General features: G+C 36.4%; 1 protein-coding gene across 1 annotated transcript in view; it reads left to right on the top strand.

Moving 5' to 3' along the window:
- The window catches only part of Tnks (tankyrase), a 214,673-nt gene that overhangs the window by 162,882 nt on the left and 25,918 nt on the right, over positions 1 to 25,873 (top strand). The window contains exons 12-20 of the mRNA XM_008832600.2: positions 3,080 to 3,251; positions 8,342 to 8,421; positions 9,998 to 10,143; positions 13,805 to 13,970; positions 15,445 to 15,664; positions 16,217 to 16,326; positions 21,214 to 21,402; positions 23,796 to 24,033; positions 25,610 to 25,692. Of these exons, the coding sequence (XP_008830822.1) occupies positions 3,080 to 3,251; positions 8,342 to 8,421; positions 9,998 to 10,143; positions 13,805 to 13,970; positions 15,445 to 15,664; positions 16,217 to 16,326; positions 21,214 to 21,402; positions 23,796 to 24,033; positions 25,610 to 25,692 (1,404 nt within the window). The remainder of the gene's footprint in view (positions 1 to 3,079; positions 3,252 to 8,341; positions 8,422 to 9,997; positions 10,144 to 13,804; positions 13,971 to 15,444; positions 15,665 to 16,216; positions 16,327 to 21,213; positions 21,403 to 23,795; positions 24,034 to 25,609; positions 25,693 to 25,873) is intronic.

The following is a 25,873-nucleotide window of genomic DNA, read 5'->3' as shown; positions in this document are numbered from 1 at the left end:
AAGGCTCTTCCAGACAGTAACCCAACATACTACTGGAAAAATGAACAGCAGACCCCAATTCTATCCAAAGGAATATTGACAATGGATTGCCGTAGATGAGGAACAGCTGACCCTCCTGGAACAGGGACCTCTGGCTGACTAGATTTACCAGAAGGGCAGACAGGGGGGAATGGATGAGGGTTCTGACAACACAGTGGACAGTGACAGGGATGGCAGAGTATTGAGCCTCTAGTGGGAGAGGAAGGCTGTCTATCTGACGAGTTTGTATTCATGCTCAGATGCCGAGGAGCTCAGAAGGTGGGCGACTGTGACCAGTGATAGTCATGCATATAGAGATTAGAAATGCATGTGAAAACGTCTCAATGTCAATTGCTTTGGAATGAATTCTTCTGTATGAAAAAAAAAAATAAAAAAATAATGATTAAAAAACAAACAAACAAAAAAAAATTTCAGTATGTGACCAACTTATCAACTTCTTTCTACAGATGGCAGTCAGTCCTCATCAAATGGAACTTTTAAAACTAAATCTATTTTACAAATTAGTTCTGATAGCGATTGATACATTATATATTTTTATTTTAATTCATTTTTGTAAATTTCATACATTTTGATCATATTTAGACCCCTCCCGTATCTGTACACCTCTTATAGCCCCCCTCCCCCACTGAGCTACATTATTACTTCTTCCATTGATAAGACACAAAGTTCTCCAGAGTAAGTTCTTCATAGTGCTCTCATTTCTACCACACTTACCTGTAGGAAGAACCTCTTCTTACACAATGTGTTCTTGACACAAAGATACTTGATCTAGTGTTCAGTTGATTTGCTCAGATGCTGGAGGTGAAACTGGCTGGTGCTAGATTTACAGAAAACCTTTACATATTTCTCATCCTTGATACTGGTTTTCAACAATCTTCTTGACCCAAAGTAATTTTTACATTATTAATGACTTTAAAAATCAATGCCTTTGAGATTGGAGAGATGGCTCAGTGGTTAAGAGCAACTGGCTGTTTTTGCAGAGGACCCAGGTTTGATTCCCAGCACCCACTTGGTGACTAACAACCATCCTAACTCCACTTCAAAGGAATCCAACACCCTCTTCTGACACAGGTGTAATCTCCCTACATGCAGGCAGTACACTCATACACATGAAATAAAAATAATACAATATTTTTAAAGGAATAAAAGAAAAACAATGCCTTTATAAAATGGAAAGCCAGTACCATCTGATAAAGCTGGAACACAGCAGGCCTGTCAAATTGCAACATGGGAATAAATTTGGGGTGGTTTTAAATGGTATGATGAAGGATTCAACTTTACTTGAAGGATTAGTCATTAATTTGAGATCTTGATAAGATCTGTGTTTTGGAAGGTGAGCTTTCAAATCATATTTCCATGATTTAACAAGCTGAATCCTTCATTATTACAGTTAAATAATTCAGAGTATCTATCACCCAATTTCTAGAAAAATGTAAATGATTAGAATGTTTGCAGTTTTAGGGGTTTTTTTCTTCTATAATGAAGTACTTTCATACAAAACTCTTAATTTGGCAGCTTGTATTTTCCATTGATAAATATTAATAACAATGTTTTTCTGTTATGTACAAAGTCATTTTTTTCAGCCAGAAAATATTACAGAATTAAATTGTTAATTTCATGGTGGGTCTTATGAAAAACATTAAGAATTTAAATGAGCCCTTATCTGAACAAGTATGACAACTTTACTGGTAACGATGAAGCACTGGAAAACAGGGAGATCAATTCTCTTAAATATTTTTCCAAACTTTTTGGTGTAAGAGGATACAAAAGTTTTGAATAATCTGCGTATATCTGAAATTTTATGATTGCTCCCTTATTACGAGCTTCCAAGGGCACAGTCCATAACCTCAGTGAAATTAGTTCAACTTGATAAAAACTACTACAGTGGTATAATTTAGAAGATGGTTAAGTGCTAAATCAACACAGGTGTTGAGAAAGGCAGTAATCATTGAGGCATCAAGTGATGAAGGAGGACTTGGAGAAGGGGAGACTTGTGCAGGATCTCATAATTCAGAAAGGCAGAAGAAGGATTCTCTGAAAGGAGCAGCATGTCCAGTGAGCATAGACCTTGGTCTGCCTGGACTACAGGGTGTTTACTGGGATGTTCTAAAAGAGTAGGCTAGTTAGGTTTAACCAAATCATGAGCATGACTCTAAAGCTGAACATTTAGTCTTAATAAAAGCTAAATTTAAATTACTTTGCTTCCCATAGAAATTCATCACAGTTTGAAAATGGAACATCAAAATCCTCAAGTCATTTTCCATTCAAATTATTTATTATTTAATTAGGGTATTTGTTGCAGGGTGAGCATCCATGATCTGAAAGTATGAAGTCTGAAGTGCTCCAGAAGCAGAAACTTTTGACTGTCAACTCATACAATGGCTAATTCTATACCTGGCCTCATATGATACATCACAGTCAAAATAAGTGGCACACCCAAAAAAGTTACCTTCAGGCTATTTGTATAAGATGTAAATGAAACAAATTAAGTTTGGGTTTAGATCTTATTTTCAAGATATTTCATTATTTGTACATAAATACCCATAAATCCAAAAGAATTTGAAATCTAAAATATGTCTGATTCTAAGCATTTCAAATGAGGGATACTCAACCAGAGTAATAAGATATTTCCTAAAGGTAATAAAGAAATGTAATCACTACATTGGTAATCTTTGCTTGTTATATTCTGAGTGTGATCAAATCTATTCATTCTGAGGTATTTGGTGAGCATACTCATTGTGGGCACTAAGCATTGAATGAAAGTTACTACCCTTAGCGGCCTTCCATTCTGGTTTTTGAGGGGAAGCAGCAGAAAGATGTTCATTTAGGGAAATGAAAGGTATGTTGTGATTTTCAATAAACCTCTCAGAGAAAGGCCACTGAAATAAGGCTATTTCTATAGAACTAGTAAGTAAACGTTAATAACTATGACATTTTCCAAAAAGTTTTCACAGTTGATTTTTCACATAATAGTGTTATTTTCTGAGGTATAAAAAAATGGCACTTTCACGTGGCCACCCAATATTTTTTTTTTTTTCAGATGAATGCATTGGACACCCTTGGTCAGACTGCTTTGCATAGAGCTGCCCTAGCAGGTCATCTGCAGACCTGCCGCCTCCTGCTGAGTTATGGCTCAGATCCCTCCATCATCTCCCTACAAGGCTTTACAGCAGCACAAATGGGAAACGAAGCAGTACAGCAGATTCTGAGTGGTGAGTTACTGCAACTAGATTACATTTCCCATTTCCACCCATGCACAGACTTTATGCCCCTGTTTTAAGTAGCTCCTTCGAATATATTTTTCACCTGATTTTTTTTCTTTCCCTTCTGTGCCTTTTTTTTGCTTACAGTTTAGCCCTTCCCCATCTGCTTTTTTTGATAGGATGAGGAAATATCAGGAGATTTATACCATCTTTATGTTTCTTTAGCATGAAATTGAATACCTGACTTATAGGGTAGCATAATCAAAAGTGGCTTAAAATTCAAGATAAAATTATGGGAGTGTAGCTCTAACAAATAGAGAAAATTCAAAGGCATTCCTTTTGTAATTAATGAGCTTCAATTGTTCTTTTTCTTTTTTTGTTACTTTGGGTTTTGTTTTTTTTGTTTTGTTTTCTTTTGTTTTGTTTTGTTTTGTTTTGTTTTGTTTTGTTTTGTTTTGTTTTGTTTTGTTTTGTTTTGTTTTGTTTTGTTTTGTTTTGTTTTGTTTTGTTTTGTTTTGTTTTGTTTTGTTTTGTTTTGTTTTGTTTTGTTTTGTTTTGTTTTGTTTTGTTTTGTTTTGTTTTGTTTTGTTTTGTTTTGTTTTGTTTTGTTTTGTTTTGTTTTGTTTTGTTTTGTTTTGTTTTGTTTTGTTTTCTTTTGTTTTGTTTTGTTTTGTTTTGTTTTGTTTTGTTTTGTTTTGTTTTGTGGAAGGTGGTGGTTGGGTTTTTTTGAGACAGGGTCTCCCTGTAGCCCCAGCTGGCCTGCAGCTTGCTGTGTAGACAGGCCTGGCCTCAATCCACCTGCCTCTTGTCTCCCAAGTAAGTGCTGGGATTAAGAGTGTGTACCACCACCACTCCAGGCTTTCAGTTGTTCTTACATATGGCCTAGTCTAACCAATTTTTTGTCTTTCTTAATTTCAATTAGGCAGTTAAGCTGTTCTGAGATTATATTTTCCTGATTTAAATGTACTTAGAAGCTCTTCATGAACATCACAGTGAATGCCAGTGCAATGTGAGATATTTTATTTAGTTTGTTGACAGAGATCAAACATAAAAGTGATAAGAAAACAAGTACTGACTCCTTCTTCCCAAACTAGAGAGTAACTGTCAGCTTACTGAAAACTTACAAATGAGATGTGAAGGAATTTTAATATAATTGGCTCTTCTTTCATATCCTTTGAATTTTGTCTGTGAATTATGTCTACTGTAGAATGACAAAAACTGAAAGAGTGAGATGGCGAAGACTATAGACTAGCAGTCGGAATCCAGGTCACTCTTTACTGCCTCTGGCCCACACTGCTTTACTCTAAGGCACGATGCCTCCATCTTATAGCAAATATTTTAGGACATCAATTTTACTATTCAGAATTAAAAATCTTAGATTATCTGATGTATGTCATATGATCTATCTTTTTTTTTTTTTTTTGGTCTTTTTGAATAAAATCTACATTAAAACTTCCCAAACACCTACATCAAAAAACCCTAACTAGTCAGACATAGTAGCCCACACCTTTAATCCCAGTAAGTTCAAGGCCAGTCCGGTGTATACAGCAAGTTCTAGGTCAGCCAGAGTGCACAATGTGAACTTCTGTATAATGCAATACATTGTATGTAATGTAATATATAATATAGTATACTACATAGAATATATAATATAAGGAAGAACATGATAGTTATGGTAAAATGTATAATTATATAACTTGGACAAATGATGCTAGAAACCCAAAACTGACCCTACACATTTTTAAGGGCTCCCAAGAAGAATAGCCCAGTTGAGAATCACTGCTGCACACTGAAGCTTGGAACCTTTCAAGATACATGGAGATGAGGATAAATATCTTTCCTTAGCGAAACAGCCTCAAAAAATAATATTGCAACATTAAGAAAACTCATGATTAAGATTCTTTTCCTCCTCCTGGTTCACTCTTAGATGGCAATCTTTTGACTTCCATCTAGTGAAGGAAAGCCTATCTAGGATATCCTCATTGTCAAAATGAGTAAAAGCTCTCTTAAGGGGTAGAATTTTCCAGTATAAGATTGTGAGCTTGAACTATAAAATACTTGACTTGTACAGAGCATTGGAATATTTGCTGAAAGATCATTTTACTCCCTCGATAGAAAATATTTTTCTCACTTATACTAATTTTTTAAGTTGTGATTTTTTTTGTGAAAGCACTATAAAATATTCTCTTATGCCTTTTGCTGAGAATCATTTAGTACTAAATTTTAAGTTACTTTCTATAGTTATAACGATAAGTCAGGCAAAAGTATAGTCTATACATAAAACTTTCTAACAATACTACACATAATTTTTAGTGCTGGTTAACAAACTAGGGATGAAACATTGAAGAAATCAAGTAAATTAGACCCATGTGATGCTTTTAAAATGCCTTCTAAGTAAAAGCAGTTCAAATATGTGACTTCTGAGGAAAATAAAAGGGAATATTGAATCATAAATAAAAATTTCAATTACTTTTATAATCCTGCTTTAAAATTAATTAGTGATACATATAGGTAAGTAAATGCTTAATTTAGGAACTAGTAGAACTTGTTAGTATGTCACGTTCACTATGGATCTAGAAAGATAATGAAAATGATAGAGCTATCTGGTAAATAGGGCCTTGAAATACCTCTTGGGATTGGAGAGATGACTCCATGGTTAAGAGCACTGGTTGCTCTTGCAGAGGACCCAGGTTTGGTTCCCAGCACCCACATGGTAGCTAACAACCACTTGTAACTCCAGTTCCCAGGGATCTGATGCTCTCTTCTGGCCTTTGTGGGCATTGTATTCACATGGTGTACTTATATACATGTAGGCAAAACATTCATAAAAAGTAAATTTAAATTTTTAAAAAACTTTTAATTAAAGGTTTTAGGTTTTGTTTTGTTTTGTTTTAATTGGCATTATTTTATGTTTGGAAAAGGATGTTGGTTTGTATACTAATATTTTTACATACCCAGCTCTCATTTTACTTTTCATTTTGAGATAAGGTGTTGGTGGTATAGTGGTGAGCATAGCTGCCTTCCATTTTGAGATAAGGTCTCACTAAGTTGCCTAGACTATCCTTGTACTCACTGTGTAGCCCAGGCAGTCCTTGAATTTGTAATCTTCCTGCCTCACCCTCTCTAGTACCTGAGAGTTGTTCTACCAAGTCCTGCTATATTTTTTCTAAAAACAAGTCTGTTCTAAGCCTGCTGTAGGTTTATAACAGATGCAGAACCCCACAATTGGTATAGTGATAAATCAGCGTATATAACTTACTTTCCCTCTTTGACCATGACTAAACCTTTCTGTACCATAGTTCTTAGACACACTCTTATATGTGTACAAGACATTTTGCTTGCCTGAAAAATTCTACTCTTGTCATTCCTCATCAACATAGTTTGCCAGTAAAGATACCATGGGTGTTTTGGTGAGTTTCGTCAGTTGCCAAAATCACTGTCATAGAACATGGTAGAGAGACATTCTTACATATAAACACAGTAGTGCACATACATGTACAGTTAGATGATTCAGAAAAGAACAGAATAAAGGCAGCCAAAAGAAGAGCTAAGGCTCGACACATTGACCCTAATATGAAGTAACCAGAAATCAGTTCAACAAATGCTTTATGAATTGTTCTGTCTGGGAGAAGGAATTTGAAGAGGAACACAGATCTGGTTCCTCTCCTCAGCAATTCCAAATGCAGTGTAACACTTTTAAAGAAAAGTAATTTTAAAATATACTTCATTATTTGAAATACTCTTCTTTCCTCTGTAGTCTTAGTATTTTATCTGCTAATTATTAAAATATGCTAAGTACTAAATATGATCAAATAAATGGTATTCCACTGAGGAATTCTCACAACTTCATCTATAAAAGTCACTCTTCTGAACAAAGCACTTTAGAAGAACTAAAGTATTTCTTCTAAAATATGAAACCTTTTCATAGCCTCACTTGATCTTCACACTTCGACAGTGAATTCAAATACTGTCTTTGATTGTAAGATAATGCAGTCTTAAATCTGAAAGAGACTTTGAGGGAAACCAGCTCTTTTTAAATGTAAAATCTAAGTATCGGGCTTGCAAAAATGGCTCAATGGATAAAGGTACTTGCCAAGCAAGCCTGACAACCTAAGTTAGATCTCCAGGACCCATGGTAGGAGAGAACCAACTCCTAAAAGTTATCCTGTAGTCTCCACATGTGTGCCATGATGTACACATGTGTCCCACCCCCATGCATAATAATAAAATGAAAATATAAAAAACTAAAATATTGCATGATTGTCCAAAGTCTTTTCTAGGGCCCGGACCTACAGTCCAGTCCTGCACTCCATATGTACTGGTACACATGCTTTATAAAAGCCTCACTTTAATGTGAACATATTTTGGACAATACAAACTTTTTTCTTTAGAAGCCCATTTATTTGAGCCAATGTTGAATGATTTTTGGTATGTTTATATTGTATTAATCAAAATGCCTCCTCTGTAAGCCTCCAAACCTAGCAACCCAATTTAATTATAATTATATTCAATTGAGCGTTAGTTTCATGCATTCCAATTATACAGACATTTGAAACTGCACTTCTGAAGCCATTATAGAAATATGAATTAAATGTCTATAGTAGGCTTTTTATTTTGTTCACAGATTATTCTCTGTCTATAGTCATTTTACTTTGAGAAGTAATGTTTGTGTTTTATACTTAGGACACTTAAGCTAAAAAGAAATAAGCCATGAAAATCCAGTAGCTTCCCTAGATTTACAAACAGATCTGCATCAAAACTTTGCTATAGCTTTGTGAAATTCAACAAATTCTGAAGCTAGGTTTGGTTTCTTGGTTCTAGGTTTTCTCATTCCCCTTTGTAATCATTTTTAGCCAGGAAATGGTGGATGGGATAATGACGATAGAAAGGTATTTCTCTGTATTAATATATTTAAATCTGGCTTAGCATGATATATAAATTGAAGTAAGAAAATACTTCTTATATGAAAAAGATTGGGGAAAGAACCATTGTATTACATCACAGAAATGCCCAACCTCTTGGCCTTATTTTACTCACTGAACAGTCTTCCTTCCATACCTTCCTGCAGTACCCCAAGTCCATCCTTTTCTTTCCTACAGAGAGTACCCCAATACGCACTTCTGATGTGGACTATCGACTCCTGGAGGCATCCAAAGCTGGTGACTTGGAAACTGTGAAGGTAATTCTACGTCTTTAATGGTCTGGGTAGTGCTGTTGAAATTTGGCTACCCAGTTCATTTTGAAGCTTCTAAACAAAACTACTCAAATACTAACTTTTCTTGCTGTTGTTTAAGGTTTAACAGAATAAAAAGCAAGTGGGCAGGGTATATCTACAGACAGGAGAATTCTTTACTAATAAGATTTTCCAAGTGTGTGTCTTATAGCAATTAAGCCATTTAAAAAAAAAACAAGAAAAAGATAGATATACACACATTTTTATTACATTTTATTTAATTCTGTGAGTGGGATGGGGGAGGGGTGTGCAAGTGTGTTAATCTTTATGTTATACTATTTGTTGGGAGTTAATTTTCTTTTCCTACCATATAGGACCTGGGCTTTGAGTTCAGGTTGTCAGGTTTACCTAAGTTATCACATTGGGCAAAATATAGTTTTTAATTCTATCTATATGTAATGGGCAAATAATATATCTTCAGGTTTCCTAAACAATGCATTTACAGTAAAGGAAAAATTATTTTTATCAGTGGAATGCAAGGGTCAGAACAAAGAACAAATTGAGAATTCAGTTTAGTAAGTTTTTTTTTTTTTAAGGACTTTAGAAAATATTAGAAGTTAGTTGGGTGTGGCAACCTGTATGTTTAATCCTATCAAGAAGCTGAGGCAGAAGGATTGTTGTAAGTTCAATGATAGCCTAGGCTATCAACCTGCCTTGCCCAGAGGGCAAGGGAGGCTATTGCTTTGACATTCCTAAAGAAATGAAATAGAAGAACTTGTAAATTTTAAAAGCGGATATTTCCTGACCCACGTTAAAGGAAACAACTCGGAGTATAGTTCTGGGTAGCCAGTTTAAGTGGGTCTGATTTGAGCATAGAACAACTAAGAGCATTCTAGTAACACTAGCAGATCCCTGTGTGAGCAGCTTAGGGAGGCAGGATAGACAGATATGAGAAGGGAGGCTTCATTTGTTAGAAATGCCTGCCCTGTGGGATTTTCTGTTGGATTAGGGTTTGGACCCAGGGCATGTTGATAAAGATTAAATTATCCTATAGTAAGAGTACTTGTGTCACTATAAAGCCAAAGATGTTGATTCTCTTTTTGGGTTTTTTGGGTCTTTTTTTTTTTTTGGTCTTTTTGAAGCAGGGTCTCCCTGTAAGCCCCAGCTGTCCTGGAACTCACTATGTAGACCAGGCTGGCCTTGAACTCACAGAGATCTGCCTGCCTCTACCTCCCAAGTGCTGGGATTAAAGGCGTGCGCCACCACGCCCAGCTCCTTTTGGTTTTTTTAAGACAGCTTTGTGGCCCAGACTGTTCTCAATTCACCAAGTAACCCATGCTGGCCTCCAATTGTAGATCCTCCTACCTCACCCTTCCTAGTACTGGGATTTTAGATGTGTCCCACCATGCCTGGCTATAATACTGATTTTTTTTTTAACCATCATTTTTATTATCTAATATGTGGAAAATATTGACTGAAATTGCAGTGATCCAAACTGCTACAATGTTTTTGGAGGAAAATCTATGAATAAATGTTAATGTTCCTATTGTCTCTCTGTTTCTCTGGATGTACACCACAAAAGCAACTTTGTAGCCCTCAGAATGTGAATTGCAGAGATCTGGAGGGCCGGCATTCTACACCCTTGCACTTTGCTGCAGGTTATAACCGAGTGTCTGTTGTGGAGTACCTTCTACATCACGGAGCAGATGTCCATGCCAAAGACAAAGGGTATGTGTCAAAATTCAGCTGTTTGCCCTTCATTCTCTTTATAGTTAGCTTTCTAAAAATTAGGACTTTTGAGGTTGTACAACCTTTTCCCCATTACAGTAATATGCATGTTTTTTTTAAATCATAAAGTATACAAATGTACAGTGTAGAAAGTGAAAATTCTATCATCTAGCCCCCAAAGATACAGCATAAGCACTTTGTATGCAGTTCTCCAGCACTATCAATTGCATACACCAATTCTGAATCATTCAAACTGTGAGCTCTCCTTGCTTAGCACCTCAGTATTTGCATTGTTGTTGGTAGTGTGTCTTTTAGCATACATGACAATGCCTTCCTATGTAGCCTATTTGAAGTTGACCTACTAGTGCATCTGGAATGTCTTTCCATTCAGTACAGGAGTGATCTCATCTTGTTAATGCCTGTGTGAAGGATTTTATTTTACTATATGAATATTTCCATATAATTTATAATTATTTATCCCATTTTATTTTTTGCTATTAAAAGTATATAATTTCCTTTAATCCCAGTATTCAGGAGGCAGAGGCAGGTGGAACTTTGTGAGTTTGAGGCCATCCTTATCTACATAGTGAGTTCGAGGCCAGCTGGAGCTACAAGGAAACCCTGTCTCAAAAAGACTTTAAAAAATACATAAATATATGTATATGTGTGTCTATTTTTTTTCTCTTCCAAAAAGAAGCCATCCATCCCAGAGTCATTACTATTATATAGACACATAATTTTGTCTCTACTAATTTAAATATTCTGTTTATTTATTTTTGTTTTTGTTTTAAGTTTATGTGTATGAGGGTATTGCCTGTATGCACCTGTGTCCTGCAGTGCCTGATATGGTCAGAAGAGGGCATCGGATCCCCTGGAACGGGAGTTATGAATGGTTGTTAGCCACCATGTGGATGCTGGGAATTGAACCCAGGTTCTCTTCAAGAGCAGCCAGTGCTCTAAACTGTTGAGTCATCTCTCCAGCCCCTTATTCTGTATTTTTTATATTAATTTGATGGATTCTTTGACTATCTGGACAAAAGTTAAAGCAGCTACTTAGAGATATGAGAAGAGTATTTTAATTGAAATCAGTTTCCATATTCTGAGTTAATTTTATACCTACTCAAAACAAGCCAGAAGCTTTCTACACAATTACATAGCATAGTGCTACAGAGTTAAATTGTGCCATTTAGACTTCAGTTAACCATTATGTGTTTATCTTTTTCAAGGGATGCCTCATACATGAATATGTAATAGCAGTATTGCTAGCTGTTTCAAAATATTGTAGTGCACTAGAGAGCAGCCAGCATTTGTTTCCAACTCATTTTAGTACTAGCATATTTCAACACAGATTTTAAAAAGACACTCATCTCTAAATAAAAAGGCACTTGATATCTTGCCTTTGCCTTGTCTTTGGTCCCCCACTTCTGAGAGGATGTCTTCTTGACTTCCATTTCATAGACTGTCACACTTTTACAGAACTTAGTCATCTCCAGAATAGTTTGCTCATAAGATGAGGGAACTAGATATTCTTTTTTTTTTTTCTCTTTTTTCTTTTATTTTTTTTCCTCCTTTTTTCTTTTTTTCTTTCTTTTTTTTGGTATATAGAATATATATGCATGTTTTTTTTAATTTTTAAATAGAAATCTTTTAAGGATTAGATAAAAGCTCCCAAATATTTTCGACATTTTTGGGCCTTTGGAACAGAGTATGTTGACTTTTAGCCAAGAAACTGGTTACTTTTCTTTGGGGTCTTTTTACCTAACTGCCTAGCCAATTCCTACCTCCTATTCTTATCACACCATCCTCTGAAGAGGTTACCCAAATTGCAGTAGGGAATTAGGGATGCAGACCACTCTGGCTTCTTAGATATTCTTAACTGACTATAATGTATAATTAGCATCTTTTTTTTCCTTAGTGAATTCTCTTCTGAATCACTTGAAAGTTTTCATTGCTTGGTATCTCAATATTTAAATTGTTCAGGGAAACCACCACTGAATCATTGTGAATTTAAAAATAAGAACCAAAACAAAAGATGGAACCTACCTAAGTAGAATTGCCTTGTGTATGGTATATACTGTGTATTTGCTATACTGTATATCTTACAAGTAAGCTTCACAATTTTTAATAGTAAAATCCAAATCAAAGAATCTGAATCCTGGGAAAAGCAGGCTGTAGGTTAGTTATTCTTGATAGTACTTTGTAGTATACAGAGCTTTACATTTCTGGGTTGAAACCTGGAATTTAAAGTATTGTGTTAGACCTGGTAGTACAGGCCTATAATTTCCTTCACTTGGGAGATTGAGATAGTAGTATTGTGAGTTCAAAGTCTGTTAAGCTATTGAGTGAGTTCAATACTGTCTTGCATAATGTAGTGAGACCTTGTCTCAAAATAGAAAAGACTGAGGTATCACTCAGTGGTAGAGCACCTGCCTAGCATGCATAAGCCCTGGGTTTGATCTCCAGTACTACCAAAATAAAAGTATTTTGATGGTATTTTATTCTATGTGTATATTTCTACATGTATTTCAAGGCTAATGATTGCTGTGACATAAGGAGACCTTATGTTGGAAGGAATATTTTTAATTATTAATGCGTGGATTAGTTAAAGGAATGTGTTGCAAGTGCAGAGAGGAGACACTGAGCCTTTCTTTCCTCCAGGAAGCAGTTTATTCTTGCCAATACCTGGCTCTGTAGTTTCCTCCCAAAAGACAGAGACCAAAGAAAGAATCAGCCTTTTATACCATTTATTAGCTCCCCTTTACAGTTCAGTTTCTTTGTCTCCCATATATGGTAATATACATATTCTGATTGGGTGCTCTGTGCAACAAGGTCCTGACAGGCTGAACTGTATCTGTGTACTCAGGCAGAGATCTCACTGCATTCCTTTTTCCTTGTCCTGGGGTGAGTTACAACTGTGCATCAAATAAAGGTGCTTGATATGTAAGCCTCGTGACCTGAATTTGATCCCTGGAACCTACAGAAAGGTAGAAGGAGGGCTGGTGAGATGGCTCACTGGTTAAGAGCACTGGCTGCTCTTGCAGAGGACCCGGGTTCAATTCCCAGCATCCACGTAGCAGCTAACAACTATCTGTAACTCCAGTTCCAGGGGATCTGGTACCCTCTTCTGACCTCTGTGGGCATTGCATGACACGAGTGCACCTACCTATATGTAGGTGATACACTCATACACATTAAAGTAATAAATAAAATATTAATAACAACTAAAAAGAAAGGTTGACAGAAAGAACTTACTCCATAAAGTTCTCCTCTGACCTCCACATGTATACCATGGCACATGCACCCCCACCACACACATCCTGTACATATACGTACACCATGCACACATTCACAACAATAATTCATCAAAATTAAAAATAAAGCTAAAATTTATTAATTTTTACTTAGATATGAATGACCATATCTTAAAGAGAAATTCTTTCTCTTTGAGTGGATGTTCAATATAGCCAGGCCATAAAAGAAGGTGGTGGTGGTGGTGGTAGTTCTTACTGACGGGGTCTCATATAGCCCAGGCTGGCTTTGAACTCCCAGTGTAGCCAAGGGTGACCTAGAACTCCTGACCCTTCCGTATCCACTTCTCAAGTGCTGTAACAATCATTTTAACAAAAGTTGTGTTTTGTAACTTTAATTTTCTTTTGTTTAGCGGCCTGGTACCGCTTCATAATGCCTGTTCTTATGGGCACTACGAGGTAGCTGAGCTCTTGGTGAGGCATGGAGCTTCTGTCAATGTGGCGGACTTGTGGAAATTTACCCCTCTTCATGAAGCAGCCGCTAAGGGGAAATATGAAATTTGCAAGCTCCTTCTAAAAGTATGTAGCTATAAAGTAGTTTTCTGTGTTTGAGCCATTACTTGAAATTAAATCAGAGTATTTTGTTCTATTAAAAACAGGTGCTGAGAAGACTGCATCTGCTTTCTGTTTTGCAGAGGAAAGTCACAGTGTGATATGATACATAGCTTTGAGTAGTACCAGACAGTCTTTCTGAGGAGATTTGATTAAGGTCATTCTATCACAGTTCATCAAGGAATTTTTGGAGAGAGTTTACTTAATTTGCATGGACTGACCGATAGATGTAATATTGATATTAGAAAAAAAAAATGGTCCAAGGAAAGTTTTCAGTCAAGTTGTTCTTTACAGTATGATTATTGCTACCACCATTATTAACTATTGTTACTTTATCACATTAACTCATTCCTTATTGAGTATCAGTTACATGTGTCATGTAAGACATGTAGTTATGTGGTTTCCTATCTTAACTAGAGGAAAATTGTTCTGGTTATATGTAAGTACAATTTATAATTTCCACATTGGTCAACAGTAGTCTGTATCATGCATATAATAAAAATCCTTCTTGACCTATTTATTTTATAGGTGTAGATAATTTTTAAATTTTTTTTAAAGTTTATTTATTCATTTTTATTTTATGTGTATGTGTGTATTTTTTAAACACTTAAATATCTGATTTGCAATAAGATAATGAAATATGTTTTTAAAACTGAAACTTTTTTGTTGATGGTGTTTAGAATTAAACTTTATCCAACCTGTGTTTATTCGTTTTTGTTTTTCATAATGCCTCCTAAATATCTTTGTCATGTGAGCTGGGCTATAGCTCAGAGTGCTTGCCTAGCATGTGTTGGGCCCTTGTTATAATCACCAGTACCACTAAAAAAGTTATATATATCTTTGTGCAAATGAAATCTAGCTAGAATTAACATTCAGATCATTATTAAAAGAAAAGAAGTTTCTGAGCTGGAGAGATGGCTCAGCAGTTAAGAGCACCGACTGTTCTTGCAGAGGACCCAGTTTTGATTCCGAGCACCCACATGGCGGTTGACAACCATGTCCATAACTCAGTTCCAGGGGATCTGATGCCTTCTTCTGACCTCCATGGGCATTGCACAACATGGGTACACTTGCATACATGTAGGCAATACATTCATACACCTAAAACAAAAATAATAAAATATTTTTTTTTTAAAATGAAGTTTACAAAGACAGCTTCAAGTCTAAGGAAAAGTTTACTACATGACAGGCAAGATACTCAGTATCTTCCTGACGTCATCACTGTTGATCCTGAAGCTTTAATTAGTACGTGGAAAAATGTTATAAAATATTTGCAAAATAAAGCAGAATGTGGATTCTCTTTTTAAAATGCTTATAGAATAGATTTCTTTCCAGATGAGTAAAGGTGTAAAGTTGAGTACCTAATATGTACATATTACCTACCCCTTTGTACAAAGGTGCTGTCAAAACCACACACACCATTTGGTATTTGTCTTTACAGCATGGGGCAGATCCAACTAAGAAGAACAGAGATGGAAATACACCCCTAGATTTGGTCAAGGAAGGAGACACTGATATTCAGGACTTACTGAGGGGGGATGCTGCCTTATTGGATGCTGCCAAGAAGGGCTGCCTGGCCAGAGTGCAGAAGCTCTGTACCCCAGAGAATATCAACTGCAGAGACACCCAGGGCAGAAACTCAACACCTCTGCACCTGGCAGGTAAGTGTCACTGTGCTTCCTCATCTCATTTTCCCTTCTAAAATACAGTATACCAAAAATGTAAAAGAGGGTCAGTAAGATGGCTCAGCAGGTAAAGGCACTTGCTACCAGGCTTGAGAGCCTCCAGTTCCTGGAACGCACGTGGTGGAAGCAAAGAACATGAAAGGAACTACTTCTAGCTTGTTGTTCTTGTTTGGTTGGTTGGGTTTTTTGAGACAGGGTCTCCCTCTAGCCACAGCCGGACTGGAACTCACTATGGATACCAGACAGAGATCTACCTGCCTCTGTCTCCCAGGTGCTGGAATTAAAGGCCTGCCCCAACATGTTCAGCCCCTAAAACTACTTTCTTTCTTTTTTTTTTTTTTTTTCCTAAGAACTACTTTCAATTGGCAAATGTTGTATACTTACTGTAAAGTCTCTCAGTAATGCGAGAATAGTGTTAGCTTTTGAATCCAAAAGAATTAAATTTTTTTTTTCTGGTTGTCATTTGCTTATATGTAAGCTATATTTCTTGTCTTAACCTGACATGGCTCCCTTCTTTACTCTTAATAGCAGGCTACAATAACCTGGAAGTAGCCGAATACCTTCTAGAGCATGGAGCGGATGTTAATGCCCAGGACAAAGGAGGTTTAATTCCTCTTCACAATGCAGCGTCTTATGGGGTGAGCATGTTAAAGTTAGAATCTAAATCTAGAAGATTTTCCTGGCATTTATCACTTTATGAAATATATCCTGCATGGTAAGAATTGACTTCTAACCAGAACCTAGTTGAGCACAGTTTTATTCTTCTGTTTCCATTTCGTTTCACCGTCTCAGTTAACTTTATTTTTCGGTCAACACCAAACTTTTAAAAGCTCCCTGTCTCTGTATATTATCTAACACAATAATATGTGCATAATGTGTACTTGGTTAGTATTTATGGATATAGAATATATAGATAGATATCTTACCACTACCTCATATAGATTTTAGAAAGTATAAAAGCCAGGAGGCTCCTAAGTAGGCATGGAATTATAGTTGCTTATATTTATCCTCAGAATCTTAAAAATTTTAAGCAAGTAGTTGAACAGCTGGTGTGCATGCACTGTCATCTAGGGATTTTTATAGTCAATAGGGATATGTAGAAACACGTCGTAAGCTCATGAACTTTGGTGTTCATCTTATTTCTGCTGCGAGGCATCAGACCTGAGTGGGCCTTGGGCAGTTCTAGTTCTGACAAATGACATCAAGCACTATATGTGTTCCTTTTCCTGTTGAATACAGCTACAATGCTTGAAAGGTTGATTGGACTTTCACTTGGGATTTTAATCAGCTGAGCTCTATCAAACTGTATACCAACTGTATATCAGCTGTTCAGCCACTTGCTTAAAATCCACAGTTCCTGCTTTCCTTTTCTATCTCCAAAGTAAGAAAAAAATAGATTTTTTTTAAATAGAGTATTTTTTTCTCCTGTCTTTTATTGTTACCATTTGTTTTTATCAAACTGCTCCTATTTAGTTCTTTGTAAATGAAAATAGTTTACTAATGTGAAAGTGAGCAGAAAGTTCTCCAGGTTGTGAGAAGATGCCTGTTAAGAGTTTTTGACCACTTTAGTTCATCCCATCCTTATATTGAAGAAGGCAAATGAGCTAAATAATGTGCTCATGCCAGATTATGTTTACCTTACTATGTGGATGAATTATTTGAGTCACTGAAAAAAATCCTTCATGTATTAAACTCATGTGTAAGTTTAAAAATCAAATACCTATGAGTTAATAACTGTATAGTTAATTCACTAAAATCATTCCTTCATGGTTTCGTGACCTTTTTTTTAATTATTATTATTTTATTGCTATGGGCTATCCCATCTGTAATCTCTTTCATGACACAATGAGGCAGTAGGCAGGAAGGTCATCCTCTCCCTTGAGAATCTCTGCTCTACAAAATAATTGTATTCAGTGTTATTTTTAAATCTGCAGTCTCACTAACTTATCAGTATTTCCCTCAGTCTCAAAACAAGGACTAATATCAGCATGATACAGGTGGTCCTTGACTTTCAGTGAATCCATTTGAGTTTTCCACTGTGTAGTAATGCCAAAACAATAAGAATTCAGTGAAACTATCCTTTGTAAAAGTTCCCTCCTAGGTTACCTTATGCCTTAGCTGGATATTTTAATAGCATTGTAGAACTCCACTTTATATTTCTCTGGTTAAGGAAAACAAAACAGATTATATTCATCTTAATGATGCTTGAACTGGCCTTGTCACATAATATATCCATATATATCCTTTGAATGTCTGTTTTGTGGCCCTCTCACTGGTATAGAATGACTTCTATATCTGGCTTCTATGATAGAAATAAAGCAAATTGCAAAGTGGTTGTAGGACAGTGTTAACTCATTGATATCTAAGGATAGCTTTTCCATAAAGCTATGCTCTCTTTCCATTTTCAGCTTGTTGGGAAAATGTGGTATATTGTAGCATAATGAGCCCATGCAGACATCTTTGATGTCATGAAAAGACCTGAACTTGAGTCTAAACCTTTGACATTCAGTCTTCACTCATTTACACATTGACTCATCACTCTTTACCAAATGCCAGTCTTGTGTCCCATTTTCTGTACTTTTTACTAGAAGAAGTTAGAAGTTAAGACCTTCTTTACAGTTATCAAAATGACTAAGTGAGATCATTTTCTAACCTAAGACACAGTAAAAGCCTATTATGGATAATGATATTATAGCCTAACTGGCTCCACAGTTCATGTAGGAACCAGTCAAAGTAACGGTCCCGTGACATTTCTTAGGGATAGTCCATGTTTGACCAGCTCATTATCAGTATTAAATAGACACAGATTAATTTAATAACTTAGAGATAAAATAGTAAAATGTTTTAAAATGTATATAGTTATTTGTTGGTAATTTTATTTCTTGATTCATATGTATCTTTTTTTTCTCTAGAGAGCTTAGTCTGTTATCTATATATCTTTGGGGCCTCTGTTACAGTTTTTAAAATAGGGGATAGAGAGATTGCTCAGCTGTTAAGAGCACTGACTGCTGATACAGAGGACTTGGGTTCAGTTTCTAGTACCTACATAGCAACTAACAACCGCCTGTAAAACTCCAGTGCCAGGGCATCTAATATCTTCTTGTCAAACACTTATAGTTTAAGAAGCTTAAATAAAAGTTACAAGTTGCATGAGAATTCTTATTAATGAGATGTGCTTTATTCTCCTTAGTATTCTTCTTTAATATTCTTTATAATATGTAGTATTATTTTTTAATGTAAACATATATATGACAGTTCCTCTGCTTTTCAGTAAATATAAAAACTCTGGTATTTATTCCTTACCATAAGCATGTAATTCTCTGGTAAAAGTATAAATCAGTCAGCTGGGTTAATTCTCTTTTCTCTTTTATCATTTCGCAATGTTTTCCCTAAAATTATAATATTTGAAAGATTTCATGACAGCATTGTAATAGAGACCATGTGTAATTATATAATATCTTCAGCTGGACCCAAGTGTCTTTCCTTTCTTCCTACTTCCTACTGTTCCAGTCTTTATTTTGTTTTTGTCATTTCTAGCATTTATGTTACAGCTAGATGCTGAAACCCTGCTAAAATGCTTTCTCCTGGAAATATTCCAGCAGAGCTCAGGGCCTTTCCTAGTTCAGTGCTTTACTGTTCTATACTCAGTAGAACTGAGCTGCAGCTTATTTTTGCATTTGTCAGCCCTAATTATCAGTTTCCATTCTTTGTCCTTTTGTAGCTACTTTAAAAGGATTTAGAGACTTAAGAATAATAGTTGAGTCTGCTTGGATAGTGCCCCTTCCTGTTCACTGATTTCTTAGACATTTGGTGGCAAATTTAGCCAGTATGTATTTGGTTTTGCTAAGCATAAACTATAAATTCAGTATAAAGAAAGTTTTATGATACATTGTGGATACACAGTTCATTTCATACACCCACATACATACAAACATGTAGTTTTCCTTGGTCTAATTTGGCAAATCTGTGTAAACCATTCTATGGAATTTTATTACTCTTCTAATAAACAGGGGAGACACAACTTCATTTGCTTATGATCTCACTCCCACACTTCTAGATTGACTGAACAGAACTTGCTTTTCCAAATTATGTCCTTTGAATAAAGAAGATAAATTTATCGTTTATTTTGTTTTAAATGATTTTTTGATGGGACTGCTATGTATAGCTTTCATGTTAGAAGTCAAAACAAAAACTACAAATTTAGTTTTATAATGTTCTCATAATCCCGAAAGGATCACAAAATATAAATATAGGGACTAGAGAGATGGCTCAGCAGTTAAGAGTGCTGACTGCTCTTGCAGAGGACCTGAGTTTGATTCCCATCACCCACATGGCACCTAACAACCATCTGTAACTTCAGTTCCAGGGAATCTGATGCCCTTGTCTGGCCTCTTCAGGCACTGCATGACATGGGTTCACTTACACACGTGCAGACAATATACTCAAACACGTAAAATAAAAAATAATAAATAAAATAATAAAAAGATAAACATAACATGTTGTCAGAAGTATCCCTAGTTTAATTACATTATCAACAATGCAAAACTTTTCTTAGGAATTAATTGATCTTTACTTTTGAAATAAATTTTTATTTTGTTCTCTAAAATTGAGATTGTAAAATCAGTAAAATTATAAATTATATTATATTTAAAACACACACACACACACACTTTTTGTGCTGCCTCAGAAAAGGTGCTTGCCTGTTCTTTCTTTTTCAAAAGGGATCTCAGAAGAGCAGAAAAGATAGAATGAAGGAGTGTATACACAGTGATGTGCCTTCAGTTCCATTTTGGGATCTTTCTGTCCTCCCCATCTTCCATTCTCATAGATGTTCAGTTTGGTGTGGCTGAGCAACAACTTGGGTCAGCAGTGTTCTAAAGTGCTCCAGTTATTCATAAGGAGCACAAATGTGCCAGTTGCAAAATAAAATTACAGAATAGTGTTGAGATGGATTTCAGAAATACTTAGTGATAATCAATCTAGCAATCCTAAATGCTTTTTAAAAAATACACAGGTTGTGCCGAGCGTGGTGGCTCACACCTTTAATCCCAGTATTTGGGAGGCAGAGGCAGGACCCAGGTTCGATTCCTAGCACCCACATGGTGACTAACAACCATTCGTAACTCCAATTCCAGGGATCTGATGCCCTCTTCTAACCTCTTCAGGCATTGTATGACACAGGTGCACTTACATACATGTAGGGAGTACACTCATACTCATAAAATAAAAATAATAAGCAAAATACTTGAAAGAAACAAAGAGAGAGAAGGAAGGAAGGAAGGAAGGAAGGAAGGAAGGAAGGAAGGAAGAAAACCAGGGAAAGTAAAAACAAAAACCAAGCATTCATGATTGTGTAATTGAGATTCTAGGAGAAAACAAATCCAAAACACAGGTAAAGGGATTTTTCTTTTTTTAGAAGAAACTTATATTAAGGTATAGAATGAGTTGTTAAATAAAAGCAGGTATATTTGATGTATCTTTACTAGTTTCCTCCTTAACCCTTTGTGTCCTCATGTTTTTCTCAGCATGTTGACATAGCAGCATTACTGATAAAATACAACACATGTGTAAATGCAACAGATAAGTGGGCATTTACACCTCTTCATGAAGCAGCCCAAAAAGGAAGAACACAGTTATGTGCCCTGCTTCTAGCACATGGTGCAGATCCAACCATGAAGAACCAAGAAGGCCAGACACCCTTAGATCTAGCAACGGTGAGTCCTCATTTCAGATGGCAGGTGTTGTTTGTTATGACTTCAGACATGACGTTCCATTCCAGGGTTACCTTCTGGAGTGCTTATGCTTACTCTGCTTAGAATAAAAACCTTCTCTTCTAAAATTGATTTGAGGCTCACACTTTCTGTATTATTTTAAGTTGTTAAGATAAGCTAAACAGTAAGTTAGTTACTTTGCCCTACTTAGTTTGCAGGGCACAGGTACATAGATTACAGAAAAACACGTTTCTAGCACTGTCTATATATGGCATATTACTGTAGAGTAGCTAACATGGTAATTTATGCCTGCCTATGAGATATTCAGAGATTTCCTCAGGGCAACAGATTATTATCCTTATAGAAATGGAAATTAAATTAATAAACTTTAGAAGTATCTTTAAACCACCAACTAAATTGTTTCTAAATATTGTTAAAAACATTGCATTGTCTTCCCTGAACTTTCTAAAGATCCAACACTTACAAGTTATAGATGATTTATTTTTGAAGCCACAATTCTTTTTCTATTTTCAAAATTCTCTTTCATTTATGGATTGCTGAGTAACAGACTATTTCAGAACAGTTAGTTACTTATATTAATAATGCTTCTCTACACTGACTGGGAGGCTCCTAGGTTGGACTTACAGGGGTCACATGTAGCTGCATACACCTGGTCGCTTTAGCAGAAATATAAAGACAACTTCACTTATATTCCTGGGCCCTTGGCAGAGGCAACTGGAAGGCTGAGACGAACCTCTTTCTGTCCCCACATAATGGCTCATCGTTTACTAGTCTTGATAGAATTCTTTATAAGGATACTGTTCTCAGGATGGCAAAGACAAAACTCTCTTTCCTCCTAAAGGCTGAGCCCAGAGCTGAATGTTATCATTCTACCACCTGCTGTTGTGCAAAACAGGTCATGAAGACATTTACAGTCATCAGATGGGAAAATGGACTCTACCCAGTGGAAGGGAAAAATGCAAAGATTTTTTATGGCCATCTTTATACTGTCCACGCTATGGCCAAATTACTTACATTCCTCTCACATTAAAACTGTGTTGACAGTCCTCCTAGGTGGAGACAGGTAGCTGTCTCTGGTCCATAATAATTCTCTAATCCTGGCACCCACATGTTATCAGAGCCATCTAGCCTAGAACTAGAGAATGGTCCATAATTGGAGCCCATTGTTGCCCAGGGAACGGTTTTCTGTAGCTCCTTGGCTATACTTACTGAATCATCCCCGCCTTTTCATAAGAAATGGCCCATATTTCCAGCTAAATGACTTTCCCAGCCTGCTGCTAGAAATTGTGGGGCTCCTAAGCCCTTCTTCAGTTTGACCTATCTCTCCCTGTTAGTCCGAACTGGTACAATTGCTTTATAACCATTTGAGTTTTCTATCAAATTACTTGTCATTCATTCAGATAAAAAGCCAGGCCCACAAATCTCTTCCCACCAAGTTCCTCTCTGATTTGGATTCCAAGCTGAAGTGCTGTGAGGAAATTCCCTGGAGATTCTTAGAAGGACTTTGCTCTAGCTACGAGTTCACAGTCTTTTCCCTTACAGGTGTTACAAGGCTTGTCGGTGATACATGCATATCACTGGACTTATTTTTACTCCTAGGAAGTTGTTGTTTTGCCACTGAAGATTTGCTCTTTGACTTTTCTTTGGGAAACTTTTGCTGCTGAGAAACTTGGATGATGGATAATTTTATTTTCCAATGTAGCAAATTCTGGGGGAATGTATTTCCTTAAGGAAAACTCCAGTTATTTTTTAGTACATTGCTGTCTTGTGCTTTGTCACCAGCAGATACAAGGCAGCTCAGTGTCAGAATCCACATTCTTTCTGGAAATGTCCTTAGCCAAATCCATATGTTCATACAATTCATCTTCTTATTTCCATAATATCTCATGTCCATGATGCCAAACATTGTGCAAATCAGCCTTGCTTTCTATTTTAAAAATGTTATTATTTTTATTTTATGTGTATGGGTATATTGCCTGTATGTATATAAGTGCAACTGTGTCGTACAATGCCTGCAGAGATCAGAAGAGGGCGTTGAATACACTGGAGCTATAGTTACGGACAGTTGTTAGCTTCCATGTGGGTGCTGAGAACCGAACCCGGGTCCTCTACAAGAGTAGCCAGTCCCCTTAACCACTGAGCCATCTTCCCAGTCCAGCCCCAGCCCTACTTTCTTTAACTTTCAGTATCAATTGGCTAACTTCAGCTTCAACTAATAGCCACCATGCTAATTAATACCCTTTGTGCCTCTAGCCAAGTACCAATTTCCATGCCTGACATTCATTAAAGAAAAAATTCACAAAACATTTGGTACTTAGTGAAAACTTAACATTTATAATGTTTTTTGTGTGGTTTCTTTAAATTATTACTTTTAGGCTGATGATATCCGAGCTTTGCTGATAGATGCCATGCCTCCCGAGGCCTTACCAACCTGTTTTAAACCTCAGGCGACTGTAGTAAGTGCCTCCCTGATCTCTCCAGCGTCCACCCCCTCCTGCCTCTCTGCTGCCAGCAGCATAGATAACCTCACTGGCCCTTTAGCGGAGCTGGCTGTAGGAGGGGCCTCCAATGCAGGGGATGGTGCAGCCGGTACGGAAAGGAAGGAAGGAGAAGGTAGGTATATCCTACGAATGTTTATTAGTTTATACTTTTCTTAATGAACCAGAGCTGCTTTTTTTCTATTGATTATTAAAAACTTACAGATATCCTGCCTCTAAATTTTTATGTACACAACATGTTATAAGAAAAGTATCTTGAGGCTAGGCATGGTGGCATATGCCCGAAACTCCAGCACTCAGCAGGCATAGGCAGGAGGATCATGAGTTCAAGGACGCTGTGGACTACACAGTGAGACCTTGTCAGAAAGAGTGAAAAAGAGCTGAGGGGAAGATAAATGGAAGGGAGGAGGGGAAAGAAAAGGGGTCTGGTAAAGGGAAATAGAAAGGGAAGGGAGAGAGAAAGGAAAGAAAGTGAATGAGGAAGGAAGGGAAGGAAGAAGAGAACCTAAAGAGAGAAGAAAGAAAAGACAAAGAATCTAAAAAGTCCTTGGGAGGCTGAGGTAGAAGGGTTCAGAGTTTGGAGCCGGCCTGAGGATACGTTAGGGAGACTGTCTCAAAAACCCAAAGAAAAACAGTTCATTAAAGAAGTCTGCCAAATTCCTTTGCATGTCTTTGGTTGTTTATGTATTTTGTATTCTAATATTTCCATTTCCAGTCATAGTATTTCTTTGAAGCACTGAGTAAGTCATGCTACAAAAATTTTGTCAGACAACAACTGACATCATTTAAAGAATGTAAACTAAGGGCCTAGGGAAATGTCTTAGTAAAGTGCTGGTGCACAGCATGAGGACCTGAGTTTCCATAACTAGCACACATATGAAAAGCTGGGTGCAGTGACACACACCTATTTCCCAGTGTACTGAGGAGGCAAAGCCAGAGGATACTGGGACTTGCTGGCCAGACAGTCTAGCCGAATCAGTGAGCTTCAGGATCAGTAAGAGACTTTATGAATGAATGAATGAATGAATGAATGAATGAATGAATGAAGTGGAGAATGATTGAGGAAGATACCCGAGGTTGACCTGTACACACACAAATACTATAGATGCATAAATAATGAAAATTAGTTTTAAAAGAATGGAAGTGAACAATAGTTGGTATCTTTATATTTTTTTAATTCATTAAAAGCATTATATCAAATATGGGCTGTAGCAGTTACTGCTGTTGCAGACCCTAGTTCAGTTCCCAGCACCCACTTTGAGTGGCTTACACCCACATGTAACTCCAGCTCCAGGGGATCCAGCACCCTCTTCTGGCCACTGTGGGTACCTGCACTCATGTGCACATAGACACATAAACCTACATGTAAGTAAAAATACTAACAAATCTTTAAAACTGTATAAAATAGTATTATTATATTAAAATTAATGCCATATCATAGTGTCCACTATATATCTCACAATATGTAAATCTGTAGTCTAGCTCTGTACTCTAATTGTATTAGAATTAGTAGGACTATTACTGATATGCTAAAGATAAGGTATACGTTTGCTGTGCATTTAACTTTATTTTATGCCATGTAAAACCATCTGCATTAGCCAGAGGTCAAGAAGTATGCCTTTACATAAATACTGAAACTTTTTTTAGGATTTTAAAGATATTTCTGAGAAATGTTAATGTTTCTGTTTTAGTCGCGGGTCTTGACATGAATATCAGCCAATTCCTTAAAAGCCTTGGCCTTGAACACCTTCGGGATATCTTTGAAACAGAACAGGTAAATTTGGGTGTATTTTTTCATCTTTTTAACTGTTGAGATTTTTATTGCCACATATTGTTTCTTCTTTGCTTCTTAGCAGCTATTTTAAAACTTGTAGTATTTCTGGAAAACCAAAGAAGCCCAGTATTTTATATTTCTCATCAGAGTTGTCTGGCAGTTGAGAGTCTTTATTAATTTG

Source organism: Nannospalax galili, unplaced genomic scaffold (assembly GCF_000622305.1).
Source record: "Nannospalax galili isolate Female #2095 unplaced genomic scaffold, S.galili_v1.0 scaffold676, whole genome shotgun sequence".
NCBI classification, from domain to species: Eukaryota; Metazoa; Chordata; class Mammalia; order Rodentia; family Spalacidae; genus Nannospalax; species Nannospalax galili.
The sequence above is the reverse complement of the archived record's forward strand: the minus strand, read 5'-3'. Positions and strand labels throughout refer to the sequence as shown.